Genomic DNA, 22,031 nt, shown 5'->3' on the forward strand with positions numbered 1-22,031 from the left:
TCTAAACTCAACTATATCGACGAAACAACTACACGAGTAACGTGTGTTTAAATGACGTGACTTTCTTTGTGTGCCAGGTGGGGAACCTGGGTCTGCTCTTCATGCTGCTGTTCTTCATCTATGCTGCTCTGGGAGTGGAGCTGTTCGGAGAACTGGGTGAGATCCACCGTCCACTTAGTCAGAAGACAACTTTTAAATAATTACATTACTTGTAAGAGGCTCATTTTCTTTCACGTTTTCAGTTTAATTGGTCAGATAAAGATATGAAGGCTCATCAAGGATACAATTAGTTTGAATCAAGTTCACTGCAACTGTCTTTATTTTATTTTGTTTGAATGAAAAGTTAATCACAATGAGTTAATCCTTCTCTCTCTGAGTGGACCTGCTATCAGGTAGATAAACCGATGGAGCCTAAAAATAGACTAATCCATTTCTGTTGCTGTGTGTGTGGTGGGGGTGGAAATGAAGGAAGGTCGAACTCAGGTGACGTGAAATTATAATCAGTCAACCAAAGAATCAGTTTGTAATGAAAATGATAAAAAAGTCCATTATTCTTATTCAAGGTTACAGGGACTTAATTTAAGTTTTTTTTTTTCTTTTTTAATCCAACATTTCTCAGTTTAATAAAAGACGCTTTTTGACACCTGTGGCACTTGGACACTTTTCCAACCAACTCCTCTTCTAATAGATTCTGGAATCCTCCAATGACAAATGTGCACTTGGTTGATTGTTGTTTGTTCAGACGTGAGTTTCAAACCTCTGTGTGTTTGGGTCCTTGAAGCTCTCCAATCAGCTGCAGACCTTTTGTCCTCCGTGTGCTTTGTTCTACCTCAGAAGAATCAGAGGCATTAAATGGACAAATTAACCAACACTGCAGGTTACGGTTGTTAGGTGACGGCAGAATCACATTTTACCAGCAAACGTTCGCCTCTTTATTTCTTCAGAGCAGACGTTTTTCACTTCACTCGGCGTTTCAGCACATTTCTCACACATGCAGCTTTTAACGAGGGCATGTGGAGAGAGTAAAATCATGAGTGGAGACGTTTCAGAGACAAAGTAACGGGCGTAATCGTTACTAAACAAAGACATGTACATGTTGCTTTGTACCTTTGCTCCGTCCACTCTCACGATGTTGTTGTTATGTGACTCAGTTTTAGTTACTTTTAGGATTTGCTTTCATAACCTCCACACCAGTATGATGGTGGTGTAACTTCTTGATAATCGAAAATTGCCTGTTTCAGTCAGAAAAGGACTTTTCATGCATTAGCGCCGGCCGGAGACATTACGTTCTTTTGTTGTTTTTACACACAAACATGATTTTGATCTCTTGAACATGATATCTGGTTCTGGCTCGAGGGATTTTCTAGGTGAAGTTTTCACTCTCTGAACCGGTTTCCTCTCCCGTCTCGTTTCCCCCCCCCCTCAGTGTGTAACGCCGACTACCCCTGCGAGGGGATGAGCCGCCACGCCACCTTTGAAAACTTCGGCATGGCCTTCCTCACTCTCTTCCAAGTTTCCACCGGGGACAACTGGAACGGCATCATGAAGGTACCAGGTTTGATGTATTCACACCACGCTTCCCTCCTGACATTTCCACATTTTTGTCACCGGGACTCGGCCGTGTAATCGGCTACGCTGATTGGTTGTTACATCCCTCTCTGCCACCTCATCTCCCGCATGTTGAGACGGCACAAATTGTCTTTACACGAGGGGTCAAGCAGAACGGGGCAGACTAAAAGCAGCTCCAGACATATTTACAATTATCTCCTTCTTTTTTATATTTCCTGAGCCGCCCCAATTACATTTTACAGCGACCTCCTGACAGACAGACGCCGGGACGTGATAGTAATTGAAGGTCCTCGGTTCACATCCCATCACCAGGTGTCGAAAACGTTAATGTCCACTCAATAGAAACCTTTCAAGGGTGATTGAAGATTGAACTTTTCTTTCCCAAAATATGTTTATATTGGATCCTCATCCTCATCTTCGCTCTCGTCCGTCACCTCAATCAACTCAATCCCACCCGAGTTACTGAGCTCTTAAACTTTTATCACCGCTCGTATGTGACGTGCGAGAGTGAGAGTCTGGGGATGAGAACTCCAAACGTCAAGGGAAATTACTGCATTAGATTTGTTTTTATTTATTTAGCCAATTCAATCTCAGACGTTTAGAGGAAAATCACCAACAGTTGAGCCAAATTATTATGTTTTAAATCAATTATCTGTCATAATTATAAAAACTATAATTTAACATTTATTCAAGAGTTATACCAAATATCTCAGTTTCTTAAATGTGAGGATTTTCTAGTTTGTTTTTTTACTTGTGAATCCGATCGTTTAAACAAGAGGAGATCGTGATGCACTTTGTATATTATTTTATAATTATCTTGTCTTTTTATACAACCTCTCTGATTTGTCTCTCGTCCACCTCTTCATTCTATGTCCTCTTCCCCTCCATCTCCCCAAATGCTCACTACTCTTCCATGTTGTCCACCCACTCTTCCTCTGCTTCTGTCTTCCTGTCTGACCCTGTCGTCCTTCTTCTCTCCTGTGACCCCTGATCTCTCCCACCACCCCCCCACCCACCAGGACACGCTGAGGGAATGTCCACCAGGCCGTCCGGGCAGCGACTACGGCTGTCACGCCGGACTGCAGTTCATCTCTCCCATGTATTTCGTGTCCTTCGTGCTCACGGCTCAGTTCGTCCTGATAAACGTGGTGGTGGCCGTGCTCATGAAGCACCTGGACGACTCCAACAAGGAGGCGCAGGAGGACGCCGAGATGGACGCCGAGATCGAGCTGGAGCTGGCTCAGGGAGGCCTCTGCTGCATGGGAGGCATCGGAGCCATCGCCGGGGCCACGGGTGGCGCCGCCAGTGGGGCGAGTGGGGCCGGAGGAGTGTCCGGTGCCATCACGGCGGGGACGGTTGCGGGGCCGAGCGGTGTAGTGATGGCACCGCTGCGAGATGAAAGAGGAGGAGGAGGAGGAGGAGGAGGCTCTGCAGCTCACGAGGGACACACACACCATCGATGTCGGCTCTACTCTCCGGCTCAGGTGAGAGGACTTTTACGTTTCTCAAGAGAATCATTTCTCCTGATACAGCCACACTTTTATTTATGCAGATAAGAGCTGAGAATATTGTGCTCTTGGGTTTATTTCTATTTCCTACAAGTGACTTCCTGCTTTTCCTGCACATTTGCTCATAAACCTCTCAAACCCAGATCGATATTTAATGTTGCCGTAATAGATGTTGACAATTTAACGGTATTTAGAATCAAATATATCCTTCTCTTGTCTAGAAACTGGTCGACATCTTCATTTCATTGTAAAGTGACTCAGGGTCTGTAACAAAACCCAAGCAGCTTATAAAAATCTGAGATAAAATTCGAAGAAATACCGTTAAAAGCTGATTTGGGTTGAGTTTTATTCTGCGTTCAATCCCGATCCGTCCATCCCATTCTTATGAACACGACATCCGGGGAATTTCACTGCATCTGACACAAACATTAATTTGGACTCAAGTATGACCTGAGTAGAATTTGGAGGTCAAAGATCAAGATCCCAGTGCCCCCCCCAAACCCTTTTTTACCTCATGAACAAGTTTTAATTTGAGAGAATTATTAAAAAATTTGGCACGAATGTTCACTTGAACTCACAGATTAATTGATTTAGCTTTCAGTTGTCATAGGGTTAAAGGTCACAGTGACCTCATATGAGTCTGGGAAAAACAAGTGTGTAGACTAACTACAGGTCGGACAACCATCGAGTGGTGATTCTAGTTTGGAACTATGCCAAGTGACATCATTTCCTGTTTTCATCAGAGAGATGGAAGTTCACCCTAAAGTTGGACGCTATATTCAGACAATAGATTCAGAACACAGACCTTCAGTAACTTGAATGAGTTTGTTTCGTTCAGCTGTGCACTGTTTCATTGTGTGTGTGTGTGTCTGTGTGTGTCTGTGTGTGTGTCGAGACTTGGCTCAATAATCAACCCCCCCTCACCTTCCAGAGCACCACAGAGGGGATGTAATTCGGGGGGGGGGAACACTGCCATGAGTGTTGGCTCTCGTTCTTGAGCTCCCTGATTGCTGTGCCTCAAACAGCGAGTCAGTGCAGCCGCCTCTGTAATCACACTCACATAAAATTATAGTACCTGCAGATGAGAACAGGTATTTTTAGACGGGCGCTGGCTGTGGCAGAAAGAAAATGAAACCAGCTAAATAAACAAAGATGGAAACAGAGGAGAGGTGGGACAGATACATGGTAAATGATCTTTTTATATATATATGTGTGTATTTTTATTCATATAGTGGTTTTCTGGTCTTGTTGACCACTCAAAGCACTTTACAGTTTACTCACTGCATCTCTGGGCAGCACTTTTTGTCTGAGGGGTTCAGTATCTTGCCCAAGGGCACTTCGGCACGCAGATGGGGAAGACTGGCATCGAACCGCCGACTTTCTTGTGAGAGACACAGAGAAAACAGGAAATGGAAATTGGGAGCAGCATAAGGACGACAGAGAAAGCAAGGTGTCAGTTTGGAAACGGATCGTGTGACTAAGTGACGGCTGCAGCAGGAGGACGAACGAGAGGCTGAATAATTGAGCGACTAACTGTGTTTGACTGTTTGATTGAGTCGCCTCCGACAGGAGGACGTGAAGGTGTGTTGGCACCTCGGCGAGTCGCCGCCGGAGTGTTCGCTGTGTAACGTCAGCTTGTTTTGGGCGAGTGGCGGCGGAGTCATGTGACCTGCAGTGAGGCTCATTAGACGTGACCCGGCAAACACAAACACTGATGAAGAGGAGCTGAGGCAGATGAATGTTGGCGTCTCAGTGGCAGCTGTGCTTTAAACAAAGAACCTGTCAGGACTGCGGCTCTGATGATTTTGTTCACATCAGATTATTTATTCACTGAGTTTGAAATCAAAACAATAAAGCACCATTATTCAGAAAGATGCTTCCTGCAGCTGCGAGAATCTAGAGAACAATTGAGTCTGTAACGATAAGTTAAACCCGTCATTTTGTCGATTGTCAATATGAAAATATTCATTAAAGCAGATTTCAGCTAAGTTGTTCAGGGTTTTGCACTGAAACCAGATTTTTTTCCAGTCCTTGCTTTTATGGAAACTTGCTCCACTGCCTGTCAGGGGCCAAAGAGGTTAATTGTTATGATTTAAAATACCACTTACTGGTCCAGACTTTATTAGTTTCCGTCCAACTCTGTCCGATCGTTCCTAACCTGCAAATTATAAATAAAATCAACCCAACAATCTCGAGCCGTGTGTGACGTCTGGGATCCTTCCAGCAACAGAACCCAGTTTATCTGAGACTGTTCCACGTGAAAGCTAATGAACCTAAGTCATCTTTTGTACTTTGGCTCATAGCGGAGGAAATTAACTCTGTCATCCATCAGAGAGTGACACTGAATCAATGGGTGAGAGAAGAGGGAGGAGAGAACAGAGGGACGGGCTGGGAAGCCCAGTGAGATTGTGAGTGGGTGGAGGAGTCTGTCACTGTCTCATTGTCCTCGGAGCTTATTGTCTCTCAGATATTTTTAACCACCAGTAAAGCACAGATCACGTTTTTCTCTCTGTATCCACTTTACTTTAAATCTCTGCTCCGATCAGCCAGCGAGGGACTTTGTCCGTCAGGATTTGATCCACAGTCGGACTCAGATGCTCAGATTACGCAAAACGAGAAGATTTACAAACAAAACAAGAATGTGCTTTATAACATAGTGTGAGTCAGGGAAGCCAATGAAGTAGAATGTCCCTCAGTAGAGCCAAGGCCCAACAGTCCGCGTACATTCAATCAAGCTGCACCAGATTTCACACACTCACCGATATCAGTCCCCTAAATATCCACAAATCATTATTCCACAACCTCAACGTCTCGCAATGTTAAAGAGTTCTTTCCTAGCCCATGATCCATCCTTAATTTTCAAAAAAAAAATTGTTTGGTAGATTTCTGGCTAAAAGTCAAGTAGACAAACAAACCTTGAAGTGACAAGGGGTCCAGGGCCGTGAGTCTTCGAGCAGGGAAGGTGTGGCGAGGAGAGTTCGGTGAACGTGGAGGATTACTGATTACTTGAAATCAAAACACACACAAACCAAACAGAGCACCAGGAAGTATCTACAGAAAAAACAGACAGAGGCGATCGTAGAATTTAAGCGACTTCTCACACAACTGCTGTTGCTGGGGAGTCGGGGGGGGGTCGGCCAGCTTTTCTATGTGTGCATTCAAACTGAGATTCAATGTTTTTTTAGTCCCCAAAACCAGAATCACAAGCAGTACAACCAGTTAACTTTGTGTAAAAGTAGACATATGAAAACAAGTGGAGAAGCGTTAAGAATCTCTTTTACCAACCGAGAGCAAATCAGCAGCAAACAGACTCGTATATTCCCTCATGTAGAAAAGTGAGAGCAAACAAACCAAGAGAAAAGACACAATGCTCATTAAAACAACTTGTTTCAGTCTTATTACCGAACAGTCACCGAATCCTCTGCAGAAAACTCATTAGAGCTCCAGAGATCATTCAGACTCCCTGTGGAGAAAAGCTGGGATATATATGTTTTTTAATGAATGAACAGATAATGTGAGGAAGTTCACAGTTCGTATAAGAACCTATATACTTATTGTCAAAATGAGAATTTCCTCCTGTTTATTACCTCCGACAAGAACCCAGGGTCGGATTGTGTGTTGGTTGGTTTGTTTGTTTCTGAGCAAGATTACACAGAAATAACAGAACAGGGAATAATTCATGGATCTCGATGATAGAAACCAGGCAGATTTTGAAAGATTCTGTGCAGCTTGAATATACGAGGACTAGTGGACCTCGGCAGAGATCTCCTCTAATTAGGGGACTTATATTTATATGTGTGTGTATGTGAGTCTGGATCCAGCAGATGCTAATGTGGGTTTGTAAGACGATTGTTGCACTTTGCAGGTTAGTCCATGATCTTGAACATTAAATTCTCTAAACATCTCATTATTTGTTGAATCTGAACAGACTGACTCTGTATTTATACATTATCTACAAAGACACACGCATCAAACTGTCTTTTTCAATCGTCATATGATGAACTAGAAGGAAAACTCAAAGTGTAATTTGGTGTCAGTGCACGATATCCGCTGTGTCGGGTTCAGAGTGGACGGAAGCTTTGCTGGATGAGAGAAACCAAAAGCCAGAGCAGTGAATCAAACAGGGTCATGGGCGTCACTTACCACAACCAAGGCCCCCGAGCTTAGCCAATCAATCAGGCTGTCTCACCCCTCACTGTGCGGCTCCCGCCTCTTGAAACAACGTGTGTGTGTGTGTGTGTGTGTGTGTGTGTGTGTGTGTGTGTGTGTGTGTGTGTGTGTGTGTGTGTGTGTGTGTGTGTGTGTGTGTGTGTGTGCGCGCACTCTCCTAGTGCATTGTGGGTGCTGCCAAGGACCGGCTATCGACTGGTTCTTCACCTGGCAGTAACTCTCATGTGGAGAGAGGGAGGAGCTGAGCTGAGCTGATGTGGAGAAAGTCAACTTGGAGTTAAAAAAAATTCTGATGGTTCAGGAACGAATAATAAAACTAAATCAAAATAAAGAGCAGCAGAGGCTAAACTGCGAGCCAGAGTATAGAGGAGGTTAGAAAGTAAAACGGACACTAAAGGATCCGTTGTTTGTGCTTTAAAAGTGTTTATTAACATTAAATGAGCCAATTATCGGTTATCACTGTCTATGGGAACCCGTCCGCTGGTGGTGTGGTAGATTGTGTCTCCACCTTCATGTGGCTTCGTGGTTACAAAGTAAAATTCAACAGCTAATTAGTTAAAAAGGCAAATAACAAACCAGCTGCATTTTAATCTTATTTCACATACAAAATAATACATCATGCAAAATAAAACATTATCCAAAATATACCGTTTATAAAAGGCCACAAAATCTTGAATGAGAGTAGAGAGGAGTAAGTTTTATGTCCAACTTGTCATATCAGTCCTCTCGATATATATAAAGTTTCCTCTCTTTGTACAAATATTTTGGCCCCTGTCCCTTCCACTAACACGGAGGAGGTAATGTCCAATACTGCAGCCAGTCACTGAAATAAATATTGTATTTCTCTGCATCTACAGTGTCTATATGAATAATCTTGTTATCGATATAAAGGTAAATGAAAGAGATGGAAGCGCCTGTTTCAGTTTCTGGGTCAGAGTAAATGAAGATGAAACACAGAATAAATGAAAGATTTTTATTTACGCCTCACAAAATTGTACAGGGAATATTTCCTTTGAAATAATACAGATGGAGCCTGAAATATAGAACAAAATCACATCTGATATCTAATAAACATACAAGCTACAGAGTGAATGCAAGTTTTCATGCATACATTTAAAAGTTCTTTCCTTCAAATAGAATCATCTGAATTCATTGATGTTTTCCTCGTTCCTCGAGCTTGTGAAGTCGTTTAAAACACAGCACAGACACAATCAGTCAATCCAAGGTTGAGTGAGCCTCATTTTCTTGACTCTTATTTTTTAGGGGACAATGTGAGCACCTCAACTTAAAATGCTGACCTTTAAAACGTCCCCCTGACTTTGTAAAAATAAAATAAAATACATAATTTGAAGAGCGCTGACATTCTTCAGTCCCTCTGGCTCGACTTGAAGCAGCTGCCAGCAGAGGCTGAACATGACACCGGCTCCAGCAGACGGCCGTTTATTAAACATCGTGGTCAGTAGAAAGTTTGACAAAATACAGCGAGAGGAAAGAAAAGGGTGAAGAGAGAGAGAGAGAGAGAGAGAGAGAGAGAGAGAGAGAGAGAGAGAGAGAGAGAGAGAGAGAGAGAGAGAGAGAGAGAGAGAGAGAGAGAAGAGGAGAGTCTCTGATATTTGAGTAACAGACAGTGAGTCAGTGTTTTCTGTCAAATCTCCACAGTGGCAGGAAAATAAGTGAGTGGGCAGCAATGGAGGAAACAGGATTCTGCAGAAAGACGTGGGACAAGTTGACAAAGTGAGAAAAAGTCTGTGTCTGGAGAAATGATGAGCGAGCATTTAAAAGAAATAAGTCATATTTTAAGGATTATTCAATGAGTTGTCACCAGAAAAGCTCCATGTCGCTCTTTTGTTTGTATGATAATATGACACTAGCAGGTGTTTAGCTTAACTTGGAAATAAAAAACTTGAATTACATTTTATATCTAGTTTGTTTCGGGTTACGTGCTGGATTCTTATTGGGCCAGGGCCAGGATGACCAGGAATTAGTCCCCTCCCACCACTTCCCCTTAGTGAACTCAGGAGACTGAGCAACTTAAACCTTCTCAAATGCAAATGAATACAACTGTTACTTGTGCTGCTCATTGTGGGAACTGTTGTGTTTCTTTATGATGACTAAGGTCTTGACCTTCTATGTGAAGAGCCCTGAGATAATGTGTATTGTGATTTGGCTCCATACAAATAGAGCTGAACTGAACTGAACGTGTGTTGCAGGAGAGCCAGTGGCTGGACAGCGTGTCTCTGCTGATTAAGGACTCGCTGGAAGGAGACATGATTGACAACCTCTCCGGTTCAGTTTTCCACCACTACTGCTCCGCCCCCGTCTGCAAGGACTGCAAGAGTCACCCGCAAGAGGTGAGAGGGGGGGGGCACACACACACACACACACACACACACACACACACACACACACACACACACACACACATCCACTCAGTCTTTCACCTTCTTTATTTACCAGTGAGCGCTGGGCTTTAATTTTCTCTTTTTCCAATATTCCCTCCAGAATCTGGAGCAGCAGCTTGTTGCTCCTGTTCCGTTCTGTCGTCTTCCCTCCTTTCATCCCCATGTTTTATTCCCCCTGCAGCTCGAGGTGTTCAAATAGCAGCGGTGAGATAAAACCTGAGGCAGCACAAGCTCATCAATCGCGCACAAAAAAAAAATCTGCATCATTCCTGTTCCTGCTAATACACTCAGACGAATAAAGGCAGCGGCCTGTTTAATCCCCAAACTGACAATAAAATAACGTAGCCACAATCAAAAGGTGAATGTTCTTTTGATTGCAGTGACAAACCTCGGTCTCCTTTGAAGGGAAGCTCTTTAAATGTTACAACCAAAAGTCAGATTGAGTATTAATAAAGTATTTAAAAGCACAGAGGCACAAACGTCACTGTGAGTGAAATTGATTCTTTGTAGTTCTTGTATCGTTTGTGTAGTATTTAGCGTTTATGTGGTTTTTTTATTACCTTAAAGGATTTGATAACAATACCTGAGCAATCCTTTCTAAACTATAATATATCGACCAATATTATTGATTCTATGATGGTATTGCAAATGTTTTACTGCCTATTATCGGTATTTGCATCATTACAAGACAGAGACCGACATATTGTAAATACGTTCAGTCCACACATACACAGGAATATGCAGCATATGCAGTATCAAACAAACCACTGTATTACCACTGGTGCATTTATGTTCTGAAAAGTACTTTATTTTCCCAGTCGTATTATAAAAGGAACATCCACAATAAAAGGTACAACTAAATATTTAATGGCTGAAGTTGCAGTGGTATACCAATAACCGTGTGTGTGTGTGTCCGTCTGTGTGTGTGTGTCTGTCTCTGTGTGTGTGTGTGTGTGTGTGTGTGTGAGTCTACCACCTCCAGTACATCTTGAATGCTCGGCTGCAGTGTTTTTGCTCGGCTGGACGCTCCATCGAGCACATCGAGTGTCCGGTCGCACGAAAGCCTTTCGGGAGTGGTGAGCCAGTGAGGGATCGTACACTTGCTGCAGCACGAGGGACTGATCTGTCAACTCTGGCTCCTTTAGGGGACAACGTCCTCAGCGTCGCAGTGGAAGTTAGCAGCAGTGAGAGCTGTAGTGTGGAGGAAGCTGTCCATCACAACCTGGGAGTCAAAGTATCTGGGTTAGGTAGTTTTAATAGTGCCAATATTGAATTATACTGAAATAAGACCAATTAGCTGAGTTGGGGACAATATTTTCCTGTTTGTTTTTCACTTATAAAGAAGCAGCAGCAGATTGTTCCGGTGTAACAGGCCATAGTATTCCCCCAGTCCGGACTATACCTGGGGTTAAAGGGGTCTAGGCTATTTTACACCCCCGGGTATAGTTTGGCCTCGGACAGTTTATCCCCGGGGTATACTCTGGCCTGGGCCAAAGTATACCCAGGTTTAATCTGGGCGGGGGTTAATTTGGCCTGTTACACCGGGTCCGACTCGTTCACAGCAACAGGAACATGTGGGGAACATCCAGGCGAGGGGCGGAGCCTGTAGAGCAGCAGGAGGCCGGACATGACGTATAAATTCTGCTGTGGAAAGATCAGTGTTGTTGTTTACAGCTCATCCACACCGGCGTCGGCCCTCAGCACCAAAAGATCTGGAATCTTGTTGCGTCTTCTACGTGTTCGGCTCCTCTTCTTCATCCTGAGATATATTTGTTTTATTGTGTGTGTGTGTGTGTGTGTGTGTGTGTGTTGTGTGTGTGTGTGTGTGTGTGTGTGTGTGTGTGTGTGTGTGTGTGCGCGTGTATGAACAGGGAGGAAAATGCTCACCCGAACCTCACAGCAACCAGGTGTTTCACAAACAGTTTAGAGAAGGAGAGGCCGTGTGTCAATCCTGTAAATGTACAAATGTGCACACCCGGCGCTACGTCTGAATCCCCGGTCGATACAAGATCAAACATCTCAGAGGATCCACATTCTTCCATTTCCCCCTGGTTGTTTGTTTATGGCTCAGTTCACTCGAAAAAATGATATTTATTTAAATATTTGCGTCTCTGTCCCCAGACGGAAAGGGCTGTAAATAATCCTCCAATTATTAAGGTTTCATGATTTTCTAAGTTAGGTTTGCAGCAAACGTCTTTGTGGGCGAGCGGCGGACGAGTCTCACTTCCTCGTTACAGATTTGCAGCTCAGCACTGGATGTTCCCATCGCATCGTAATCAAGACTCTGTGTTCTAATGTTTTTTTCCCAGCTGCGTGGACGACTCTGTACAATCTGTGTGCAGATGTTTCCATCGTGACGGCACTGAGGGCGAGAGGCTGAGGACGAGTTAGAAGTTTAATAATATACAGTTTGCACTTGAAGTTGTATTTTTACATGTTGCCATTATTGCCCTAAAGCACTTTATTCAAAATCAAATCTGTTATTTACTATAAAGGTAAAAGTAGCTTTAGCCCACTGAAGAGGTTAAATCTGATCATATTAATTTCTGTAGCTGCTAATTCTCTCTGCCGTGAACCATCATGAAAGGTCTCTCTCTCTCTCTCTCTCTCTCTCTCTCTCTCTCTCTCTCTCTCTCTCTCTCTCTCTCTCTCTCTCTCTCTCTCTCTCTCTCTCTCTCTCTCTCTCTCTCTCTCTCTCTCTCTGAAAAGGTCGAGTCACACGTCGCAGCCAAACCATTTACACACGGAACCTGTTTTGTCCCTCGTAACTCACGAAGACGTGTGAACATATTAGAACTAAAACCAATTTCAGCTCAGAGCAGAGGTGATCCCGTGATGTCAACCTGATGTATGTGCAGATTGCATATTTCCTTGTGTGTGTGTGTGTGTGTGTGTAAGAATGCATGTGAAGTAGTGTGACCTACCAGGGAAACTTGTATCTCTGTCATTAAATGACTATCTACATACATATAATGAGAACTACACACAGGAACACATTTACTCTTCTGTCTCTGAGTAAATCAAAGTTGCTGAGGTGAGAACATGAATACAGATGTGCTGAAAATGACGTCATCTTCATTTCTTATCTCCTTAACTCCTCTGCCCTCATTATTATCTCCAATCTAATCAAACCACGATGAATCCACCTCAGAAACTTTGAGATAATGTTGTTTCTCTATCTGTAGGTGTTTAGGCCGGTTTCACAAACGAGGCTTGAGCCTGGTCCCAGACCAAAGTGCCAGTCTTTAACTAACTGGTCTATTGCTGTTGCTCTTCTCACCCAGTTGTAACATCCACCTACACTTTCTGCCTCTCGTCTGATTCAAGGTGTGAATTACCTTACACCCAGTGGATGTGACTGGTTTTGCTGTGTGTCTGTGCGTCAGGTCCGACTGGCTGAGGTGGAGCAGGCGTCTCTCATGTCGGAGCAGATGTCAGACAAGTCATCGTCTCCGGCGCTGCCTGATGACCTCAGCCTCGACGAACACAGCGTCTATCAGCTGCTGGTCCGAGACAGACAGGTACACACACACACACACACACACACACACACACACACACACACACACACACACACACACACAGCCTCATGTCAGGAGCACAGAGGGAGGCAGGTGTTTCAATCAGGCGGTATAGCATGTAAATAGTAATTAATGATGATTAACAAGATGGAAGAGGTGTGATGACATGAGCTGTGACTCCTCAAAGCCCCAGAGACAGTGTGTGTGTGTGTGTGTGTGTGTGTGTGTGTGTGTGTGTGTGTGTGTGTGTGTGTGTGTGTGTGTGTGTGTGTGTGTGTGTGTGTGTGTGTGTGTGTGTGTGTGTGTGTGTGTGTTTGAGACAGTGATCATATTTCTTGTTCCAGTGGGGACTCTGAATGGGGATGGAGGTCCCCATGGCAGAGACAGGTTTGTGAGGACCTGGACATAAAGTTTAAACAACACTTCGTCTCCCACAAGTGAAGTCAAAGCATCTCAATTGCCCCCTGGTGGCTGGCTCCAGTATAATGCATTATGTCAACGGGTGTCCCCTCAGGGATAGTACAAGCCTGTGTGTGTGTGTGTGTGTGTGAGAGCACGTCTTTCATATCTCCATCTTCCCATGAGCTCTTTGCTCTCCGCTCTCCGCTCACAGCGGTTCCACCTGGCCCGTTTCATCACCGCCGTTATTGACGGCCTCTTCATTTGATCCAGTTTACAACCGTCAACAACAGCCGAGCAATTCGACGCTTTGAAGCCGCCGTTACGTTCTTTTTACCACATCCAATTTTAATCAGACTTGTGTCGATGGATAAAGGAGGGGACATGAAAAGGAAGCTTTTTGAAATTGGAAACAAATTGTACTCAGATTTCTATTATGATGAGAGGGGAAATGAAAGGCTTCAGGTTTATATCTGAACATCAGTGCACCTGGATATCAAGCTTTTCTCTTTCTCCGTCTCTTTGTCTCTCCTTCTCTTTCACCCGCTCACCTATCTTCAATGTGCCTCTTCTGTTTTCTCCTCCTGGCTGGCAGATGGGCAGCAGTGACTCCCACAGTTCAGAGGAGTGCCCCCCCCAGGTGGGCTACACAGGGCTTCGTCCGTCCAGCTCAGGAAGCGAGGAGGGGACGCAGGAGTTGTTGGAGGTGGGTGTCCAACCTCAGATAAGTCCTCCTTCGCTGGAGCAGCAAAGCCAGGCACACTTCACAGGTAACAGAGTAAATATAATGGTCTTACAGCATCACACCTTAAACCTTCTAGGTTTCCTGACAAATCACCAGTCCTCTTCTTTTGTCCTGAGCTAATATAAAAAGTATAATAACTTCTCATTCAACACCAGTAAAATGGTTCCACTGAATCCTCCATATTATTAAATCACATTAAAATAATCCCTGTCAGGGGGACCTTTCTTTATTATGGTTATTATGGTGCTGGGTGACCCTCGCTGGTATTTAACCACCGCAATTTCATTAAGCCGTGACTTTGACATGACATTGATAATATGGTTTAAATAACAGGAGGCTTTTTCTGAACGTTTTCACGTAGCTACACAGGGACGTGTGTGATATTCCACACACATGATTGACTTCCACTGCAATTAAAGCAGTGATAGACGAGGCCAGCAGCGACGCAGAGATGTTGATGAATGACATGTTATGGAATGATGATGACTCTTCCCCCTCCTCACAATGACATGGTTGCCATCATTGCGACAGATGGAGCAATGCAGAGCAAAGTTGATTCAGGGAGACGTTCAACAACAACACAACAATGTGTGAGCGATGTGGACTGGATGTCACTAAAGTCACTTAGCCGCAGCAAAGTAAAGAAGTAAAATGTTAAATACCACAGACTCTCCCTTGATTCTCGGGTACAGATGTAGTGTTGAATGAATCTGTGCAAAGATCTGAAAAAGAGGTGATTCTGACTTTTTTTCCTCATAAACATTTTAATTTATTAATTTTATTACAGATATTCCACAAGAATATCAACAAGGCTGAGATCATCAGTGGGAGCAGGGATATATATTTTAATGTCATCTGATAATGACTGATTCCATGTTTGAAGATGACAGAACCTAATGGCAGCAGAAAAGAAAGGGTCCCTGGATTGAACCCTGGGGTACACCACACAAAACACAGTATTTACTCATTCTGAGCATTACTCCCCAAGGAAAACTAAGTTAGGTGCAAGGTTGGACGTGAAACTGTCTAGAAACAGTTCTAGAAACCTTGACACAATAATGGAACACAACACAATCCACTGAACATAAAACATTTAAGTTGGAACTAACCTTTAACCCTCTCATTTCAGACGGTGATGGAGAAAGTTGCAGCGGAGGTGGTGGTGGGTCGTCGCCCGTCTTCCACTTACCAGCAGACTTCTTCCACCCGGCTGCCGCGGCTCATCCGGGCAGTCCGGGGAACAGCGTCGGCCCCGGAGACAGGGGGGCGTCCATGTCGGCCTCTCCAGCCTCCTGGGCGTCCCTCCGCTCACCCGGAGCCAACAGCAGGCCCCTGAGCTCTCAGGTATTAGGAACAGATGAGTGGATGCATGTGTGTGTTGGACGGTTGGATGGAGAGACAAATGGAAAACTGACATCGGTATCTCGGTGCAACACATCAGAAACAAGACGGAACAGTGTAAACAGACGATTCCTGAGAGATCGTTCACTGAACCAAAGTTGTCATGCATCAAACACACATCAGGCAGTCAGATGGGATTTGCCAAATGAGGTATAATGTGGAGCGAGCTTGTGATATGGAAGCTCGGTTCTCTAACCTGCCTCCACCTGTAGCTACGCCCAAAACAAAGGCACCAAATAACAACACAAGAGAGTGATTCAAAGGTGTTTTATGACAGTTTCTCAACAGTAAATAAGATTCACGTTGCTTTTGGAGAAAAGGTGACGGGACTTTACCCGATTAGAAATCCACACTCGACTGCGGAGTGACATGATTAGAAGATTGTGCGATGACTGATCAGAACTCGTTCAACTCCACATATTTATCTCTAATTAAAGCCAGGAACTGATCGACACTGAAAACAAACAAGAATGAAAAGGCCCTTATTTTCGTCCTCGTAACCATGGCGACCGATTCCTCTCTCTGTCTCCTCTACCTGTTTGGTTTGTTTGGCTCGTGCCTGAGAGCCTCTGTGATCCTCAGCTGCTACAGTAATGCTCTGCGGCACTCGGCTAATTAGCCCAGCCAGCCCTGAGCCTGATACCGACTCTGTGCACATTGTTGTTCTTGGCTCGCGCTCTTCACGCTCTTCGTGTCCCTTCTCTTCTCTTTCCTTTATCTCTTCATGTCCTTCTCTGGAGTTTCTTTCTCTCTTTTAGCCTCGCCTCTCTTTCTTCTGTCTTTCGGTTCTGTTTCTGCCAACCCCTCCATTTCTCCCCTTTCATAATCTCTCCCTCTCCCCTGTGGTCTCGTGTACCGAGAACATGGCGCGTAACAGTGCCAGCCTTCGCAATGATGATTAACACCCTCCTGCCTGTGTAACGTTTTGAGTGAAACTAATTCTTAATGACACAAAACTCTAAAACACAGTTTAAAATTCTGTTGCATCAAAAAACGTCCGACACTAAACGGTTTGTGTTTTGAAACTATCTTTTTTAAATTCCAGTTTGAACTCTTTGCTCTGTGACACTCTGAGCGGTTGAGGTGCTTCTCCGAAAACTTGAACAACACTGGCTGCACTGAGAGGCTGCAGGGACGGAGCTGAGTGAGCACCGGCCCTGAGAAAGGAAACAGGACTGAAACAGCGTTGTTCATTTTGAGTCTTCAAAGGCTTCACATTTTCAGAAAATAATTACAAATTAAGTAAAAGAAACTCTTCAAGCAAAGAGGAGGATCCTTCGTTAATGTCTGACAGCAAACGAGTGCTGAGCTCGACCTCGGTTCAGTCACACAAGTATTTTGTTCATATTTTCTGTTATATTAAAATTATTATAGGTATTATCGCAGTATTGTTCAAATGTATTTTCAATAAAAGATCATAATAATATAAAAACCATATAAAATGTGCAATGTTAACATTGAAGAAGAGAGGTTTTTATTTTACTAAAGAAGCTTTCTGCTTTAACCATGAAAACCCGGTTTAGGTGAAACCAAAGTAAGTAAATCAAACATGTACATGTAAACAAATGACATAAAGTAACACAACTTGTGGAGCGGAGGAGAGAAGTTTGTTACGTTAAATGCAGATGTCGACCTGATGTCAATTTGTTAGACAGTAGATTTTAGCAGTTGGCCAAAGCACCGGCAGCAAATCACCATGTTATCACGAGAATTATAGATTTAAAAGATACAATTTACCTCCGTGAAGCCAGTGTCCGCTTCATCCCTAGAGGAGGTAAATCTTTTCTCCTATATTGGGGTTTAAACTTTAAATTATTATACTGAAACAGGTTTTACAGGATTTAATTCAAACTGTGCAACACAGATGGAATCAAGTCTAAATTGAGTTCATCTTCCCTGTTGGTGCTACACTTATCTTTAACTTTTCCCTTTTCTTTCTGACTGCCTCTGTCCCTTTCTTTCGCCTCCTCTGTGCAGCACCCGTCCCACAGCGACTCGTCCCTGGCCACGGGCAGTTCGGAGGGCAGCCTGCAGACCACCCTCGAGGAGGGTCTCAGCTTCAGCGTCTCCCCGCCTCGGGACCTGGATCTCCGTGTGCCTCTCCCCTGCCCTCCTCCGAGCCACCACTTACATCCACAGGTACCAGACACAGGAGACCAGGGCAACCCTGTGCTAAAGAGACGCAGCACTACTTTGACCCTCAAAGCCACCAGGGGGCACCAGAGGAGCCAGAGGAGCCAGAGCAGCTGCGGCGGTGGCAGCACCAGCCCCGGCTGTCCCCGGCAGGACTCCATAGACCCGTCGGATGAGGACGTGGGCACGGGGACAGGCGGAGACGGCTGCCGTCAGACCTATAACAGCGAACACTTGTCGGAGACACTGAACAGCCTCTCACTGACGTCGCTGCTCACCACGGGCTCTCTGGCTCCCCAGCTGGTGAAGAAATGTAACAGCACAGGCTCGCTGGACCAAACCAATCTATCCGCACGGAGTAAAGATGGACGCCACGTCTACGGCATAGATGCCCACGGTTACTTGTCCAACCCCTGGACAGAAGGAAGGGCGAGAGGTGACGGTGAGAACAGTGACATCACAGGCTTCAGCGTGGAAAGCAGCCGCCGACCCTCAGACACAACCTTCAGGAAGAACAGATGAAACACTAGTTGCCTCACTGTGGTGGAACTTTATCTATTTCCATCTCTGGACCTCTGGAGCAGAACAGGGAGAGACTCTCAACACGTGTCCTGTGAAATTCTCTCGTCTTTGAATCGTCTGTTCTCTCTCTCCTTCCTCCTCGGACCTGGCGGCTTGAGATCAATCATTTCTCTTCTTCTCGTCAGGATCAGTGCTTTCTGTTTGAAGGGACTTAACAATAATGACAAGGGGCTTAGCCTGTTAGCATAACCAGGATTCGGCCTGGCAGTCCTGGGCTTCACATTTGAGCCATGCTGAAGGGCGGATTATTCAGAAAGCCATTAGAGAGACAGGACTGAAAACTCACAGTGATTGATGAACGCTACTAAAAGGTGATGTCATTCTCATGAAACTGCTCGAAATCTACGTTTCCTCCGAGGAACAGGGCTTGTTCGACCCAGCGTGCCGTCAACAGTGTTGTCAATGTTGAAACGATGCCCTGATGCTTCTTTTGAGGAAGAGCTGAACTTTGTACAGGTGTTTTGTGTTGGTTTGTTTTGGTCCCATCCATCACTAACAGTAGCATCAACCTACCTTTTGTCCAGTGGCTCGCAGAAAAATGGAAAGGTCTCGTATTTCATGTGTTCTTTTTTCGACTTCAGCGTGTTGAAGTTGTGTGAATGTAGACGCGTCTGTCTCCGGGAGACGGAGACAAACAAGGAGCCCTGGACAGTCTGAGTATTGACAAAGGGCCAGTTTGAATAGAAGGGACGGTTACGTGACTGCTGCTGAAAATACATGTGGGTTGTCAGTGGAAGCGTTGGCCACTTTCCGAGTGGACGCTTTGTGCTTTCTTCGACCCCATGAAAGGGCTAAAATGTGTTGAGTGCAGACCTGGGCCAAATTCTGTCTTTTGCTACGAACAAAACAGTGTCTTTAAAAAAAAGGTACATTCATTATTTCTGATGATAATATAAAGAATATAATTCTGCTTTTCTGTATTCAAGCATTTTAAACACGAAAGAATTAGAAATTAGCTTTTCATACCCAACACATCAAGAGAACTCTATTTAAACAGAAAGTTCTGTTTCCTACAGGGCAAAAATACACTTTGTAAAGCAGAGGAATAAACACATTTATTATAAACACATTTAAACGTTTGACAACATTAGGAGTCCCGAAATTTTCAAGCTTCAAACAGTATCTCTGCATCGGGCAGCTGTTGAATTTGGATTTCCTGTTCTGAGAGGCCCAATGATGCTGTTGAAATGTTCTCGTATTAAAGTCAACAGAACTATTTAGCTCCGCTTCAGGACACTTTAAAGACTTAATTCCTCAACGTTTTCCAACTTCTTGCCAAAACAAAACATCACGGGGCCTTTGAGTTAAACCCAGAGAGCTACAGCACACAACCGTAGACTGCAAATAAAGATGGACGACACGTCTCCACTTCCTCCCACGATCCAGAGGCGCCAAGAGCCAGAGTCTCCGCAGTGTTCGTCAGTTTCAGCTGCCAGTCATGACCACGAATCCTGTTTTTATACCATCGAGTGACTGATTCAAATAAAACTCACGTGAAACCTGAACCTGTGAACAAACATCAGTGTGATAAGAAGAACTTCAAATAACAGACACCCTCTTTGAGAAGTTGTATTTTATGTTTATTTTGTTTTCTTTAGTTACAAAAAAGTCTGTGTCCCATCTACTACCACGCAGGAGGCGGGGTTTATGACCTAATTCGAGCCAGCCACTAGGGGGCGATCAACATGCTTTGGCTTCACTTTTGGGGTGCAGACATGTCGTCCATCTTTATTCACAGTCGATGAACACAACATCCAGGAGATAAACGGTTGAACTAAAGGGGCAATTGCTATTCAGGCAATAACTTAATCAACAGTAACAACAACTACATCTCTTTTGTAGATTGAATGAAGGTAATTGTTGACCACCAGGCCGTTGTATTAACAGCTGTTGTGTTACATGTTAAGCAACCAGGACATCACAAGATGGGATTTACAGGTTTTTGTTTGCTGCTTCAAACCCAAATGAATATTTGACTCAGGTCTGCTCGAGTGTAGCACGATACGAGAAAATAACCCAAATACTACGACAAGCAATGTCTCTGAGCACACGTCAGACATTTTGACGACACGTAATGACCCAGCGTAAAATATATATTTGTGTCACAATCCAGAGCAGGTAGTCCTCAGGTGGACAAACACACACACACACACACACACACACACACACACACACACACACAGTACATACATGTTGTCAAAGGCACAAACAGCCACACACACACGTCACATTAAGATCAAAGTCAAAACAGTGCAGGTCGATTCTGTCGCTGTTTGAGACGAGACAGAAAAACCTCAGTGTTTATCTCTCTCCCTCCTTATTCTCATTCAATTGTAATATCTCTCTTCCGCAGGGAAGCCAGAGTATTAGATAAACTATGGACGCCCCCCCCCCTCTATTGGAGATATGCAATATGCTACAGTAGATGTACAGTTAGATGTATGAGACTCGTATAGATAGGCAATATGGTGAGAGAAGATTATATTTATGAATTCCTGTATTAGAATAAAATGTCAGAGAGATTCAAAGGTCAGTGAAAGGATGATGATGTATTCATGTATTCCAGAGTGTTGGAGTGTGTGTGTGTGTGTGTTCTTCTCTTGTTTCCCCTTCATCTCCCTCAGCCTGAGTTTTTCTTTCTCCAAAATGCATGTGGGTTTTTCTTTTTCCTGTTTTCTTAATGTCATCCTAGTGTCATATAAAAGTGAAATAGATTTTCAACAGCCGCTGACTCCTGAAGTCGTTCTTTCCCACTGAAGGTTGCTTTCTTTTTCTCTTACATATTCAGGGTTGTGTCAAAGGTCAGTGTTGGGTTCAACTCCTTTATTCAAAATAGGTTATTTTTGCAAACAGTGTCCCAAATGGCACGAATACAAGTAAAATACCAAGTATCTGGGTAAATTAAATTAAGCTGAATGAATCCTTCAGCCTGAGTTGTTAACTTCATTTATTTTTCATGCACTGATTCAAGAAAATTCCCTTTTTAAATGTTATACATGAAATATAACTTAATGTCTCTCATACGACCATCGGGTGGCACAGTGGTGCAGTGGTTAGCACTGTCGTCTCAGCAAAACCCAGTTCTTTCAGGTGGTTGTTTGTACCAAACCCTGAAAGTGTTTAGGTATGTGTCTAGTTCGTATTGTTTCAGGAAGCGATGGAGCTGATCTCGACAGAAGTTGGTTGTCATCCTGCACAAAGACAAGAAAGGATGCAGAAGGTAAATGAACATTTTCTTTTCCATTCAGTGGACATTCCTCTACAAACATTGCTTCGAGCCTCCCGACTTTCAGGCCCACTGCGTGTGGCAGTGCTGCTGTCGGTGAAACTCTTCCTCCAGTCACTCATTGTGAATTCAGCGGGGCTGTGTTCTCACATTGACTCATGTAGCTGTCAGCTGGACGCTTGAAATGTTGGTTATAAAATTACTGAACTACTTGTGGTGTTTGGTGCTGAGCCTGTTGCAATGAATATTATAGAACGTTTACAAGTTTGCAGGGTTGATTCTCCAGAAGAGTAGAAGAGTTGGCATTTAGGCTAAAAACACGGTGTAAATGACGCCATTTCGAGTCAAATTTGATTGTCGGGGCTTATGGACCCT

At 44.1% G+C, this 22,031-nt stretch overlaps 1 protein-coding gene across 1 annotated transcript in view; it reads left to right on the top strand.

The window, feature by feature from the left end:
* LOC118100681 (voltage-dependent T-type calcium channel subunit alpha-1I) overlaps positions 1 to 21,081 on the top strand; it is a 122,439-nt gene extending 101,358 nt beyond the window's left edge. Inside the window, exons 30-37 of the mRNA XM_047337885.1 lie at positions 78 to 156; positions 1,427 to 1,548; positions 2,589 to 3,053; positions 9,458 to 9,598; positions 13,036 to 13,170; positions 14,165 to 14,339; positions 15,444 to 15,658; positions 17,693 to 21,081. Coding sequence (XP_047193841.1) covers positions 78 to 156; positions 1,427 to 1,548; positions 2,589 to 3,053; positions 9,458 to 9,598; positions 13,036 to 13,170; positions 14,165 to 14,339; positions 15,444 to 15,658; positions 17,693 to 18,370 — 2,010 coding nt within the window. The 3' untranslated portion in view covers positions 18,371 to 21,081. The remainder of the gene's footprint in view (positions 1 to 77; positions 157 to 1,426; positions 1,549 to 2,588; positions 3,054 to 9,457; positions 9,599 to 13,035; positions 13,171 to 14,164; positions 14,340 to 15,443; positions 15,659 to 17,692) is intronic.
* The last annotated feature ends 950 nt before the right edge of the window (positions 21,082 to 22,031 follow it).

Source organism: Hippoglossus stenolepis, chromosome 2, assembly GCF_022539355.2.
Source record: "Hippoglossus stenolepis isolate QCI-W04-F060 chromosome 2, HSTE1.2, whole genome shotgun sequence".
Lineage (NCBI taxonomy): Eukaryota > Metazoa > Chordata > Actinopteri > Pleuronectiformes > Pleuronectidae > Hippoglossus > Hippoglossus stenolepis.